The sequence below is a fragment of the Panthera pardus genome, unplaced genomic scaffold (assembly GCF_024362965.1).
Source record: "Panthera pardus isolate Hobbes unplaced genomic scaffold, ASM2436296v1 HiC_scaffold_24, whole genome shotgun sequence".
NCBI lineage: Eukaryota > Metazoa > Chordata > Mammalia > Carnivora > Felidae > Panthera > Panthera pardus.
In genome coordinates, this window is record NW_026526810.1 from 12,567,039 (window position 1) to 12,581,160 (window position 14,122).

The following is a 14,122-nucleotide window of genomic DNA, read 5'->3' on the forward strand; positions in this document are numbered from 1 at the left end:
CTCATTTTTAGAGTGTACTTTTTAAAGTTTTTATTTAAATTCCAGTTAGTTAATATACAGTGTAATACTAATTTCAGGTGTACAATATAGTGCAATTCATGACTTCCATATATCAGGTACTCATCACAAGTGCCCTCCTTAATCCCTGTCACCTATTTAACCCATCCCCACTCCCACCTACCTCTGGTAATCATCAGTTTGTTCTCTACAGTTAAGAGTTTGTTTCTTGGGGTGCCTGGGTGGCTCAGTTGGTTGAGCGTCCAACTTTGGTTCAGGTCATGATCTCGCGGTCCATGAGTTCAAGCCCTGTGTTGGGCCCTGTGCTGACAGCTCAGAGCCTGGAGCCTGCTTCAGATTCTGTGTCCCCCCTCTCTCTCTGCCCCTCCCCCACTCATGCTCTGTCTCTCTCACTCTCAAAAATGAATAAATGTTAAAAAAATTTTTTTTAAAGAGTTTGTCTCTTGGTTTGTCTTGCTCCTTCTCCCCCCACCTTTTGCTCCTTTGTTTTGTTTCTTAAATTCTACATATGAGTGAAATCATATGGTATTTGTCTTTCTCTGACTTATTTCTCTTAGCTTAGTACTCTCTAGCTCCATCCACGTCTTCAATGGCAAGATTTCATTATTTCTTATGGCTGGATAATATTCCATTGTGTGTGTGTATATATATATATATATATATATATATATATATATATATATATATATACCACCTTTTCTTTATTCATTCATCAGTCAATGGACACTTGGGCTGTTTCCATAATTTGGCTATGGTAGATAATGTTGCTACAAACATTGGAGTGTAGGTATCCCTTTGAATTAATATTTTTGTATTCTTTGGGTAAATACCTAGTAATGCGATTGCTGGATCATACAGTAATTCTATTTTTAATTTTTTGAGGAACCTCCGTATTGTCCTTCAGAGAGGCTGCACCAGTTTGCATTCCTACCAACAGTGCAAGAGGGTTCCCCTTTCTCCACCAACACCTATTGTTTCTTGTGCTGTTGATTTTATCCATTCTGATAGGTGAGAGGTGGTATCTCATGGTGGTTTTGACTTGCATTTCCCTGATGATAAATGATGTTGTGCCTCTTTTCATCTGTCTGTTGGCCATCAGTATGTCTTCTTTGGGAAAAATGTCATGTCTTCTGCCCATTTTTTAATTGGATTATTCATTTTTGAGGTGTTGAATTTTATAAGTTCTTCATATATTTTAGATACTAACCCTTTATTGGATATGTCATTTGCAAATATCTTCTCCCATTCCATAGGATGCTTTTTAGTTTTACTGATTGCTTCCTTTGCTGTGCAAAAGCTTTTTATTTTGATATAATCCCTATAGTTTATTTTTGCCCTTATTTCTCTTGCCTCAGGAGACATCTCTAGAAAGAAGTTGCTACCGCCAATGTCAAAGAAGATATTGCCTGAGTTTTCTAGATTTTATTGGTTTCGGGTCTCACATTTAGGTTAGAAGATTGCAATTTGAACTACATGAAATAAATAAAATTCTGAGTACACAGCTGCATTTTTAATTTACATAAACAAAAACTAAGTTTACAATAAATGATCATATTGTTACATTAAAAACTCAGAAGACACTTTCTTTCCTGCTTTCATCACTATTGCCTTGGAGACAGGTACTTTATATTAAATAACTACTTGAGGAAGGTAGTTGTTGGGAGAAAAAAATAGATATGTATGATTGAACTGTCTCATACTTTTACGTTCAAACAAAATTATTTTTCTTCACAAACTTTGAGGTGTTTTTTTTTATTGAGTTTAATTCTTTTTTTTTTTTTTAAGAGGGAGTGTATCTGAATTTTAATGCTTTACTTTCCATGTTCTGTAGTTTCTACCACTGACCTAAGGAACAAAACTGCTTGAACAGCTCATTTCTCTACCAAAGCAGATGGCAGTTTGACCTCTCAGAGAATATGCAAACCAGAAGAAATGTCACATTTTTCTTCCCTGGGCCTTTTGAGAAACTAGACCAAAATGTTAAGTTATTCAAGGTTCTTATTGAGCAGTGGCGCTTTACTGTCTAGAGAAGCAAATGAACCCCGCCCCCCCTCCCCCCCCAGAATGGCACTGCACAGGCGTGGACTCGGGGCACACTCAACTAGGAGTCGAGAACCTTGAGCAGCAGTTCAGAGTTTTATCCACCTCAATTTTTCCTGCTTTTTGCCCACTATTATGGCCAATGTGGGCAGGTGGGAAGGGGGCTACTCCTGACAACTTATGCTTTCCAAGATCCTCTTAAAGAGAGTTCTCTAGTTGAGTGGAAACTCTTCTACACAAAGTTGGCCGGTTCTGTGAACCTGGAAACTAATTTCTCTCTGAATGCTTATGTTGCAAGTTCCTCATAGGGAAAGAGCCTTAGAATAACATGAAGTTCTATTTTATCGGCAACTTAGAATGCAAAGTATTTTATTTTTAAACTTCTAAATTTGAAAACAAAACAGCCTAGGTTAAGTAATGGTTTTTCCAAAGCTGAATGTGCTCACGTGGAGATCCATTTTTCTGCTTGCAGCACAAAACAACTTCCTACAACTCCTAGGCAGGAACACTACTGATTTTGATGGTCTGTGATTGGATGAATGGATCAATCTCAGTTGGTTATGTCCCCTTTTTTTCCTTGGTAAGGGCTTAAAAAAATTCTAGAACAGATGCGTTTTTCTAGTCTTACACAGACACTTTGATTCCAAATGTCTCCTGAGAAGCATATACCATATGCAGGACCCCATCTTCGTCCTTCTCACGTTCATACACTTCAGAAATCGGAGTGGACACACTCACCATGCTGTGTCCATTGACTAACAGGAAGAACTCCTGATTAGCGTTGAGCTGTAAGCGCCTCCTAATGATCTTGATGAGCTCACTCATGTTGACGTGATCAGGTACAAGGAACTTGGTTTTGTCCAGTACAGGAAGTTGCTTCTCACCCTTGTATCGTTCTGTGATCACTGGGATTTTCGTAGGATGCTGCTCTTGGATAAGTCGGACATCTACTCTTTGTTCAAAGGTGCGGCGCTGCTTGAAGGTCTTCTCCGACAGCATGGCGTGGGAGGCGAGGCGGAGGGTCCGGCTGTTCCAGACGGTAGTGGCAGAGACTCCGACCGTGGCGACAGCAACTTCCCTTGTCTGATTGAGTTTAATTCTTAAGAGGAGATGCAAAAAGGCAACCCACGAAGAGGAGAAAATAATTGCAAATCACATATCCAATAAAGGATTAATATCCAGAGTATGTAAAGAATTCCTACAACTCAACACCAAAAAACAAACAACCCAATTAAAAAATGGGCAAAGGACTGGGATAGACTTTTCTTCCAATCGGATATACAAATGGCCAATAAGTATATGGAAAGATGCTTAATATCACTAGTCATTAGAGAAATGCAAACCAAAAGCACAATGAGATGCCATCTCACACCCATTAGGATGACTATTACCAAGAAAACAGAAAACTGCAAGTGTTGGCAAGGATATGGAGCGGCTGGAATGCTCGTGCACTGCTGATGGGAATGTAAAATGCTAACAGCTGCTGTGGCAAACAGTATGGCAGTTGACAAAACTGAGAATTTCCATATAATCCAGCAATGCAACTTCTGGAGATACACCCAAAAGAATTAGAGGCAGAGACTCGATCAGATATTTGTACACCCACATTCACAGCAACACTTTTCACAATTGTCAAAAGGTGGAAACAACGCAAGTGTCCGTCCACAGATGAATGAATAAACAAAATGCAGTCTATACACACCATGAAGTATTATTCAGCCTTAAGAAGAAGGAAATTCTGACACCTGCTACAAGATGGACAAACCTTGAGCACATTACACTGGTAAAATAAAGGAGGTCACAAAGGACAAATATTGTATTATTCCACTTATATGGTTCTTAGAGTCATCAAATTCATAGAGACAGAAAAAGGGGAAGTGGGAACAGGGAATTAGTGTTTACTAGGTGTGGGGTTCCAGTTGGAGAAGATGAAAAAGCTCTGGAGATGGATGGTGGTGATGCTTGCCCAATATGAATGCACCAAATGCTACAGAACTATACACTTAAAAATGATTGACATAATAGGAACTTGGTCAGTTAAGCGTCCGACTCTTGGTTTTGGCTCAGGTCATGATCTCACGGTTCGGGAATTCTAGCCCTGTGTCGGGCTCTGAGCTGACAGCATGGAGTCTGCTTGGGATTCCATCTCTTTCTCTCTCAAAATAAATATATAAACTTAAAAAAAAATGGTCAGCATAAATTTTTTTTTTTCCCTTTTGGGTATTTTACCACACACACACACAAAAAGAGTAGCTGCAACTTTACCAAGCCGAAATCTATCTTTTATTTCAAGCTCACAAAATTAACAATATTGTGTGTTCAAATTATGTGCTTTCTCTGATATGATTTAAAATGTAAATTTAAGTATTTTTTTTAATGTTTTTATTTATTTTTGAGACAGAGAGAGACAGATCATGAGCGGGGAGGGGCAGAGAGAGAGGGAGACACAGAATCCGAAGCAGGCTCTAGGCTCTGAGCTGTCAGCACAGAGCCTAACGCGGGGCTCAAACTCATGGACTGTGAGATCATGATCTGAGCTGACGTCGGACGCTTAACCAACTGAGCCATCCAGACGCCCCTAAATTTAAGCATTCTTAAATTTACATATGCTTACATACATTGGTCAAAACAGTATAAAGAAAAAAACAGAAGTATTGTTGAATTTAGTAGTCAGGATATTAACAAACTCAGAATGAATCAGATTTATAAACACATATAGGAAAACTATTCCCCTGGTCATTTACCTACATATATTGGCATTAAAATGTTCAGGAAATGGGGAACCTGGGTGGCTCAGTTGGTTAAGCATCCGACTTCTGCTCAGGTCATGATCTCGCAGTTCACGAGTTCGAGCCCCATGTTGGGCTATGTGTTGACAGCTCAGAGCCTGGAGCCTGCTTCAGATTCTCTGTGTCCCTTTCTCTCTGCCCCTCCCCGCTCACACTCTGCCTCTGCTCTCTCTATCTCAAAGGTAAATAAACATTTAAAAAAAATTTTTTTTAATGTTCTGGAAAAAGTAGGGAAGTATCACATTGAGCCTCACAACAGGTTGCCAACCTGGAACAATGTGGCAAGCAACATCCAATTATTTGTTTAAAAAAAAAAAAAGCTGTCTATGTTGATTAATTGTTTTTACTATTCCTGGCAAAAGGTTTTCTTATTCCAAAGAGTTTCCTGAAATTACCTTAAACATTTCGAGGAGCACTTCCTTGCTGACTTCCAGTCTTTCAAAGGGTTGCTTTTCTTTTATGATAGTCTTACATATGTTCTCCAGGGCCGACAGTTCTGTGCTGGACACGGCTCTAAAAAGAAGAGCAAGTGATAGTCAACACAGATTTCTCAGACATCACGCATGTATGTTCCTTTTTGTGGACGCTCGTCATTAACTGAGGAATTTGTGCCTTATTGTACCCGGACTTCAGAAAGTCATACATTCATATGCAGGGCCGATAATCTTACTTCTCAAGGAGGAAAACGGAGGCAGCAACAGATGAAGTGATTTGCCTACAAATCTTCTCTGAGATGAAGTGTGCAATTTGAAAACCCTGTTAAAATACTCACTGGTTAGAGTGTAAGCTCCTTTGAGGCCTGTTCTTCTGTGTGGTCTACCTTACACATCACACATCTACATTTTTTGTTCAAAAGAGCTATAGTAGGGGTGCCTGGGTGGTTCAGTCGGTTAAGCATCTGATTCCTGGTTTCGGCTCAGGTCATGATCTCATGGTTTGTGGGTTCAAGCCCCATGTCGGGTCTGCACTGATAGTGTGGAGCCTGCTTGGGGTTCTGTCTCTCTCTTCCTCTCTGTCTGCCCCTCCCTGCTTGCTTGCTCTCTCAAAATAAATAAATAAACTTAAAAAAAAAAAAAAGGCTGTGGTAAGTGCTCACACATCCCGGCTCTCGCTGACTGTTGAATCTAGGTTGGGAGAAAGATCTGTGAGCGTGAACTGCCGAGTCCAGTCTGGCACTCACAGGGAATGGCCCACTGTGAGCCATCAGCTGACCTCTTTCAGCCACTCCCTGGTTTGCCCTCATTCCCCTCCATGCACACGGCCTTCCTTACCTTTCCTCAAACAAGTCAGGCATAGGCCCACACCAGGGAGGTCCCAGAGGCCTAGAATGTTTCCCCCAAATGTCCCAAAATACACCCCCACACACAACTGCCTCAGAACTTGCTCCCTCCATCCTGGTCCCCACTTCAACATCACTTCCCCCGTTCATGACCACTGTCATGGCACATACCTCCCCACAGCTGGTTTATTTTCCTTCACACCACTCATCACCACCTGACAGCAGAGGGCTGTTTGCTTTTGTCTAAGCTAGCGAGACTGTTAGCTCCATGGGGACAGACTGATCTGCTCACTTATGAATCACCAGCACCAAGCACAGAACACATAAGAAGCAGTCAAAAACTCTTGTTGAATGACTCTCTGGGTAGTGGTAACAGGAGATAAAGCTGGACAAGCCTGTACGTAGGAGCTACAGAGTTGGATGCTCAGTTAGGGAGACCATTTAAGCAGTCAGGGTGGGGGGAAGGAACAGGTAAGGACAGAATGCACCATAGTCATCCAGCAAGAGATGCTATGGGTCTAAACTGAGGCGGAAGTAACAGAGGAGGAAGGGAGGAAGGGAGGACAGGAGAACTATTGAGGAGATAGAACAGGAAGACCCGGATGGAATGACTGGATAGTGTGGGGTGACAGTGAGGAACAGGAATTGGAAGGACCCTCAGGTTTCAGTTTTAGCAGCTGGTCCTTAAGGACTATGGGGAGTACAGGGAAGGAGGTGGGCTGGGGCTAGGCACAGAACTCTCGAATGTGAGGCCTCTGTGCACCACTCTGCCTGGTATTTATCTGTGTGAGATGTCTGGCTGAGGCAGATAGCGCCCTCGGTTATCGTGGAGCAGAACTGCACCCACTGCTCTGTAAGGATTAAATCTGTGATTCTGGTCTTAATTTACTACTATGATGTAGCAAGTCCCGGATTAGATAGATGCTGTATCACTTCCTTCTGAGGAAAAGAAAGTTGGAGACGTTGCTCTGGAATCTTAACTCATAAAAAATTAATTTTCAAACACAGCCAATCTACAGCCATGTCATATAACACACACATTCAGTAAAATAATACGTAACCATCATAAAACAACGGACTGTAAACACATGCCTCCGGAAGTGAATATTCAGTGGTATTACCTGTCTTCAATGAACATGTCATAATAAAATCCATTTTCAATGGGTGGACCATAGCACAAGTGGCCCCCATAGTAAAGCTCCATGGCTTCCCCAAGAATGTGAGCACTGGAGTGCCAGTACACCTGCAGGGCATGAAACACAGAGGGCAGAGGCAATCAAAATCATGTCATGGAAACTTATTAGTCCGGTAACATAAGTAAGCAAGTGCATACACTTTAAGGGTATAAACATCAAGACATAGAGTAACACTGGGGTGCCTGGGTGGCTCAGTTGGTTACGTGTCCAACCTCAGCTCAAGTCATGATCTTGTAGTTCCTGAGTTTGAGTCCTGCATCGGGCTCTGTGCTGATAGCTCGGAGCCTGGAGCCTGCTTCAGATTCTGTGTCTCCCTCTCTCTCTGCCCCTCTCCTGCTCGTTCTCTCTCTCTCTCTCTCTCTCTCTCTCTCTCTCTCTCTCAAAAATAAATAAACATTACAAAGAAAAAGACATCAATTTGAAAAGAAAATCTTCAATGCCCACTGAGAAGAGAACATTTTCTGAGTGCTTTGCAATTATACCAGAGCCATATGCTTGGTTCTAGCGTGAAACTGCTGCTCTGAGCTGCTCCTACACCATTTCCTTCTGCAGATCTTAACTTGTAGAGAAGATGTGATAGCCTCAACCATGGCTTGGGCCGCTGAGGGGGAAGCAGCAGCATGCAAGCCCAATTCAGCCCAGAGTGGAGGGAAGCCAGGCATGACAGACACTGATTTCCTTTCTTTTTCTCCAGAGGCAGCAGCTAAGCTGAACGCAGAGGGCCGAAGTAGTTTTCTGTCTCCACAGCAGTCTCCACATGCTTTTGACAGAATGACTTTTTGGGGGGAGAAAAGTATAGCCTGGGAATGCCTGCTGGTTGCCTGAGACCCCTGGGCAGGAGGACACACATGAGTTAATTCATAGTCCAAGGGCTGGTCATCACATCTACAAGTTCAGAAAGTTTGGTTTTGAATTCCTAAGGAATCAAAGGTTTATGGATAAACTAAAACTAACTGAAGTCACTGGATACATAGAGGTACCAGAAAAGCAAGACAATGGAGTCCCCCTGGCAGCCCTTTCTTTCCCTTATTAAATAAAAAAACCTTACAATTAGAAAGCTGTTTGACAAATAAGTCAAAGCACAGGGAGTCCTCTGAGCAGGCTATGTGCAATCCCAACCCATAGCATTAAGCAGAGATATGATCCACAAACTGCCCCAGAGCCTCCGTCCTTGGCACAGACCTTTGCTTTGGATGGCGCCAGGAGGGTAGGCTAACTGTCAACAGGAACCCAAGTGTCTTCTTTGGCGCACTGTCCGCACCTAGATGTTTGTTGAGCCAAACACTGTGTTGGGTGCGGAGGATACAACAGTGAAAGAAACGAGTCACTGGCCTCATGCAGTTTACCGCACATTGTGAGGGAGACAGGCAGAAACAAACCAGTAAGTGCGTAATCACGAGAGAAGAAGAGGGTGTAAAAGGAGATGAACGGAGCACTGTAATGATAAATAACAGAGAAGGCTCTGCATTCACAGGGAGTCAGGAAGGCCTGTATGGCTAACATGTAAGGGATAAAGTAACTTGAGAAAAGTTGCAGAGGTAAGAAAGGGCCAGTAACCCTGAGGGCCTTCTGGGGGAATCTGGGTTTTATTCCAAATGCAATGAGATGCACTGAAGGGTTTTAGGCAGAAAAGAAATTATTCAATTTACATTTTAAAACATCGTTTGGTAGCAGGAATGGATTTCAGGGGAATGGAACAGCAGGTGGACATTTTCTTGGGCAGTACTATGATAACACCATTGTTGAATCTCGGTAATGGCAGCAGAAGTGGACAGATTCCAGATATGTTAGGACAGTAATGGCTTACCAATTAGAGACTTGGAGTTGAGGGAACAGGTAGCAATCACATACAATCTCCAAGATTCTAGGTTGAGTAACTGGGTATGTGGTGGAGTTGTGCCCTGAGATGGGCAGACAGGGAAGGAGTAAGTTCTGGGGCTAGAATCAAGAGTTGTCACCGTGGACATACTACAGATTCCTGTATGATATCTGGATGGAGATATTACATGGGTGGTAATGTACACAAGACTGAGGCCTGTCTAGCTACAGACAGAAGAACTGACAGCAGACAGTTAGCAGACAGGACAGCTTAGAACAGGAGCATAAATACAGAGGGTACTATGACTGAGCACTGAGGAATTCTTCACTCTGGAGAAAGATGAAGAAAACGCCAGCAAAGAAGACTGAGAAAGATCCAATGGTGGGAATAAAGCCAGAAAAACACTGGTGCCGTAAAGAATCTTAAAAGAAGAGTGTGGTTAACTGTCATGACTGCTGAGATAATACACAGGATGCAGGGGGCAGCAGCCACTGAAATTGGGGGTGAACCTGACTCACGCCATGATGTAGTGGAAGAGACCACTGAATGGACTACAAGCACAGAGCTAGCGGCTTCAGTTCCTACATGAATCTGCTTGTTTTGTTCACCTCTAAATAAAGTGCCCTACATTTGCTTAAGCCTGAGATCACCGCAGCACATCACTGATTTCCCCCGGGGTTTCACCAAAGCTTTAAAGTAGAATATATATCTATGTATATTCTTTTACCAGATGTTAGGCTTACAAAAGGAAATATCATGAGATATATTTTAAACCTGCAAGCTGTGTCACTTTATAAAATTCCCCTTGTTTCTGTTGTGCATGTTTGTCAGCTTTATGTGGATATTCTTCCTGTCATTTTCTACATGAATTTATCTAGAAGGTGGAGAGTACTTCTTCTGTATGTTACATTATGCACTAAAATAGTCTTATAAATAAAATCACCTTTTAAAATAGAAAGGTGTCTTGAATGTTTCCATACAGCAAAAAAAACCTTTAAAAAATCATTATCACTTTTTAAGTTTATTTATTTAAAGAGAGATTGTGTGTGGGGGGGGTGGGGGGTGGGGGGTGTGCATATGAGCAGGAGAAGGGCAGAAAGAGAGGGAGTGAGAATCCCAAGCAGACTCTGTGCTCTCAGTGTGGAGCCCACCGTGGGGCTCGATCTCACAAACACTGAGATCATGACCTGAGCCGAAATCAAGAGTTGGACCCTTAACTGACTAAGTCACCCACCCACCCAATTTATCATTGTTTTAGATCTGAGTTTTCAAAATTTGTTTTCCTATAGGGTTTCTTTTTCATGGATATGTATTAAATATTATAAATTAGTTTATGTTCAATATCTTAGTATATTCACAGTAACAGGAAAATAAATTCCAGGAACAACAACAAAAAATATTTGTTACTAAGTTACATGAAAAGAAGCATCAAGAGCTTAGAAATGTTATTTAACTATTTTGATACTGGTTGCTGCATCTGTAAAATGGGGATTAAAACAGTACCTGTGTGCTAGGGTAACTTGGGACTCAAGGAGATAATACATGTGCGCATAATGGGCCAGGCCAGTGCTTGGCTCTGGTAAATGTTTATTACTATTATCATTTTCATCAACAACCACAGATATTTATGAAAGCCCTATAATCTGATGTCAGATACCATGTTACGAGCATGGCAAGCAAACACTGACTGGTTAGGCACTCTAGAAAGATTTCCCATGATAAAGAATGTTTCTTTTTTCATGATGTTACTGAATGCCAGGAGGAAAGGACTCCAAAGATACCAACACCTCCATGGAACATTAAATTTGGTAGTTCTCCCATTCCCCGAACACCCCAATGCCTGACACATTGAAAAAGTTCAATAGCCAGCTATTAAAAAAGAGTCATAGGAACAACACCTGCAGACAAACCAAGAGCCAGCCAGTGTAGGCAAGCACAAGGCTTTCGGGTAGGATTTGGGCCTTTAGTTGAGGATCAAAACTAACTGCCCCACCAACTATCATGGCTGCTCTTGGTTCCAGCCCCTATTTGACTTTCTCTAGAAACTGACACTATCTGAAAACCTCTCATTGGTTGTTTTCTTGTTTAATACCTCCTCCTACTAGAGGTAAACTCTTTGAAACAGGAGTCTCCATGTTCTGTCCACTGCAGCCCTACAGGGTCTGGCACATGCGTCCAGCACTGTAGATGCTGGTCAGGTGACTAAGGGAATATATACAATTGTAAAGTCTAGGGATGACATCCGGGATGATGCTAGGCGACAGTTGTTAACAACTAGTAAGAAAAACTAAATAATACATATATGTTTTGTGTTTCTCCTAAAAATTGCTCTTTCTGAATCACTTTCAACATGATTTTATTAATATTGTATTATTTAGCTACTTAATTGTTATGCTTTGCATATTTTAAACAGGAAAGTAATTATAGTATGGTTCTTATAAGTTTGGATTAACAAATCAAGAAATCAAGTGTCACGATTAATAGAAACTAAGCTAAGCTTAGGTTAGGTTTTAGGCAGATAATGGACACTGCCTGAAGAGAAATTGCAAAGTTAAGGTAACAATGTATATCAGAGAACTACATGAAATGTGGTATCTATTTTATAGAATATTACATTAATAAGTATTTAAAGGATGTCTAAGGGGTGCCTGGGTGGCTCTTTGGCTCAGGTCATGATCTCGTGGTTCATGAGTTTGAGCCCCACAAAGGGCTTTCTACTGTCAGCACAGAGCCTGCTTTGTCCTCCTCTCTCTCTCTCTCTCTCTCTCTCAAAATAAATAAACTTAAAAAAATAAATAAAAAGATATCTAAGCTTTGATAACTTTTCCCAATTCTCCTGCACATATTATATCATAAAGTAGACCCATTTCTAAGAATCTATTAAAAATTCATGTCAAATGTACATTGATTTTATAATTAAAGCATTATAGCATAAGGACACAACTATCTTCAGAAATGATAAATAAGGGCTACTTTAAAAGCTAATGTATATTTGTATGTATTCATTCCACAAAAATTCACCAAATACTTACTAAACACCAATACAGAAATTTTAAGTTCTAGAAGGTTACAAAACTCATCATTCTTGACTTCAATGTGTGTCTTTGTACATAACATAGTTCACAATATCCAAAGTTTAGTTGATTCTTTTTAAATACTTACAGCTTGGGCTTCCTCATTATCAAACATAAGCAGCTCTAGAGTGGAATCCCCTTCCAATGGACGGTCCAAGTCCCATAATTCACCATTGACTTTGGCTACCACTGTGCTTTCAGCCAGTTCCTGACTGGTAAAAGAAGAGTCATGTGAGAGTTAACCTTATCACATGCTGCAATGATTTGTTAAAACAAAAGATTAAAATAATTTTTAGGGCTTTTTTTTGAGTGAATAGAAAGTACAAATGTAAACTAAAAGAACAGGTTTTTCAAATTTTGTAACATTTATTTTAAATAAAAAAATAGTACACATTCACTGTAAAAAAAAAAAGAAGAAGAACTTGGAAAACAGAAAAAGACAAAGAATAAAACCACCCTGAAATAAATGATCGTAACATTTTGGTACATCTTTCTAGTCTTTTTATACATCTACCCCTCCTCCTCCTCCTCTTCCTCCTCCTCCTCTTCCTCCTTCTTCTTCTCTCTCTCTCTCTCTCTCTCTGTTACACACACACACACACACTTACAGTTTTTTGAAAATTATTGACAAAAATAACACATTAAGAAACCTAGAAAGCACAGAAAAGCAAAGAAAAACATATCACCTTCAATCCCACCACCCAGAAATTACTGTTAACATTTTTCTGTATGTCCTTCCATGTTTTTTTTTAAATTTTTTTAATGTTTACTTATTTCTGAGACAGAGAGAGACAGAGCATGAGTAGGGGAGGGGCAGAGAGAGAGGGAGACACAGAATCTGAAGCAGGCTCCAGGCTCTGAGCTGTCAGCACAGAGCCCGATGTGGGGCTCTAACTCACAAACCATGAGATCATGACCTGAGCTGAAGTTGGACGCTCAACTGACTGAGCCACCCAGGTGCCCCTGTTCTTCCACGTTTTTAGGTAAATATATACACCAATATAAAAATCATAATAGTACCATTCTGTATATGTTACTTGGTAATGTACTTTTTAAACTTAGTAAGTCACACATTTTCCCGGATGGTAGACAGACTTGAAAATCATGCTGGTTGATAGCTGCAGCAGAATCAAGAATTGATTAATGGATCCTCCATGGCTAGGCACTTTGGTCATTTCTTGGCAGGAATGTTTTGTTTTGTTTTGCTTTGCCAATAACAAATAACACTGCAGCGAACATTCTTGAACACACATCTTAGTTCCCAATTATTTTTTCCCAGGAAAAATTGGTCAAGTAAAACTGCTGGGTCAAGGGCAATGCACTTTAATGACCTTGCTGGAATACACTGCCAAATTTTCCTTCCAGGAAAGGCACAAGAATACCTTTTCTCTGTGTCCTCACAACGTCAGGTACTACTAAACTGTGTCATCTTTACAATATAATGTTTTAACTTGCCTTTCTGTGAGCAACTTGAGCAGCAGTACAGTGCTGTGGTTAAGAGCACCTGCTCTCATGTTAGACCAACCTGGACTTGAACACTGGGCAATTTATTCTAAGCTTCAGTTTCTCATCTGTAAAATGGGAATTTATACAACCTTCCTCATACATTTATTCTAAGGATTAAATAAGGTGCACTCTCATAATACAAACTTAATAAATGTTAGATATTGTTATTAAGGAAGTAGAATTTTATTTCATTTTTACTGGCTGTGATGGACTGCTAAGGATTCTTCAAATCCATTCCCTCCTTCTGGTATAGTTTTCCAGGTTCCCCTGGAAGTTTGGAAGCAATGGGTACCAGCAAAAGTGGCCTGTAGCACTTCCGTATCTCAGCCTTAAGGCAGTGGAGAGCCCTCTTCCACCCTCTCCCCGCCTTCTGCGGACTACAGCACGCTGGTGGGGTTCCC

The 14,122-nt window shown here is 40.9% G+C and overlaps 2 protein-coding genes across 2 annotated transcripts in view; both read right to left on the bottom strand.

Moving 5' to 3' along the window:
• Positions 1–14,122, bottom strand: part of TARS3 (threonyl-tRNA synthetase 3) — a 63,115-nt gene that overhangs the window by 41,390 nt on the left and 7,603 nt on the right. Inside the window, exons 4-6 of the mRNA XM_019460075.2 lie at positions 12,304–12,427; positions 7,248–7,369; positions 5,243–5,360 (exon numbers count right to left, since the gene is read on the bottom strand). Coding sequence (XP_019315620.1) covers positions 5,243–5,360; positions 7,248–7,369; positions 12,304–12,427 — 364 coding nt within the window. The remainder of the gene's footprint in view (positions 1–5,242; positions 5,361–7,247; positions 7,370–12,303; positions 12,428–14,122) is intronic.
• LOC109273332 (microtubule-associated proteins 1A/1B light chain 3B-like) lies at positions 1,421–3,201 on the bottom strand. Its single transcript, XM_053888778.1, has one exon. It carries the CDS (start codon positions 3,055–3,057, stop codon positions 2,683–2,685), a length of 375 nt encoding a protein of 124 aa, XP_053744753.1. The 5' UTR covers positions 3,058–3,201; the 3' UTR covers positions 1,421–2,682.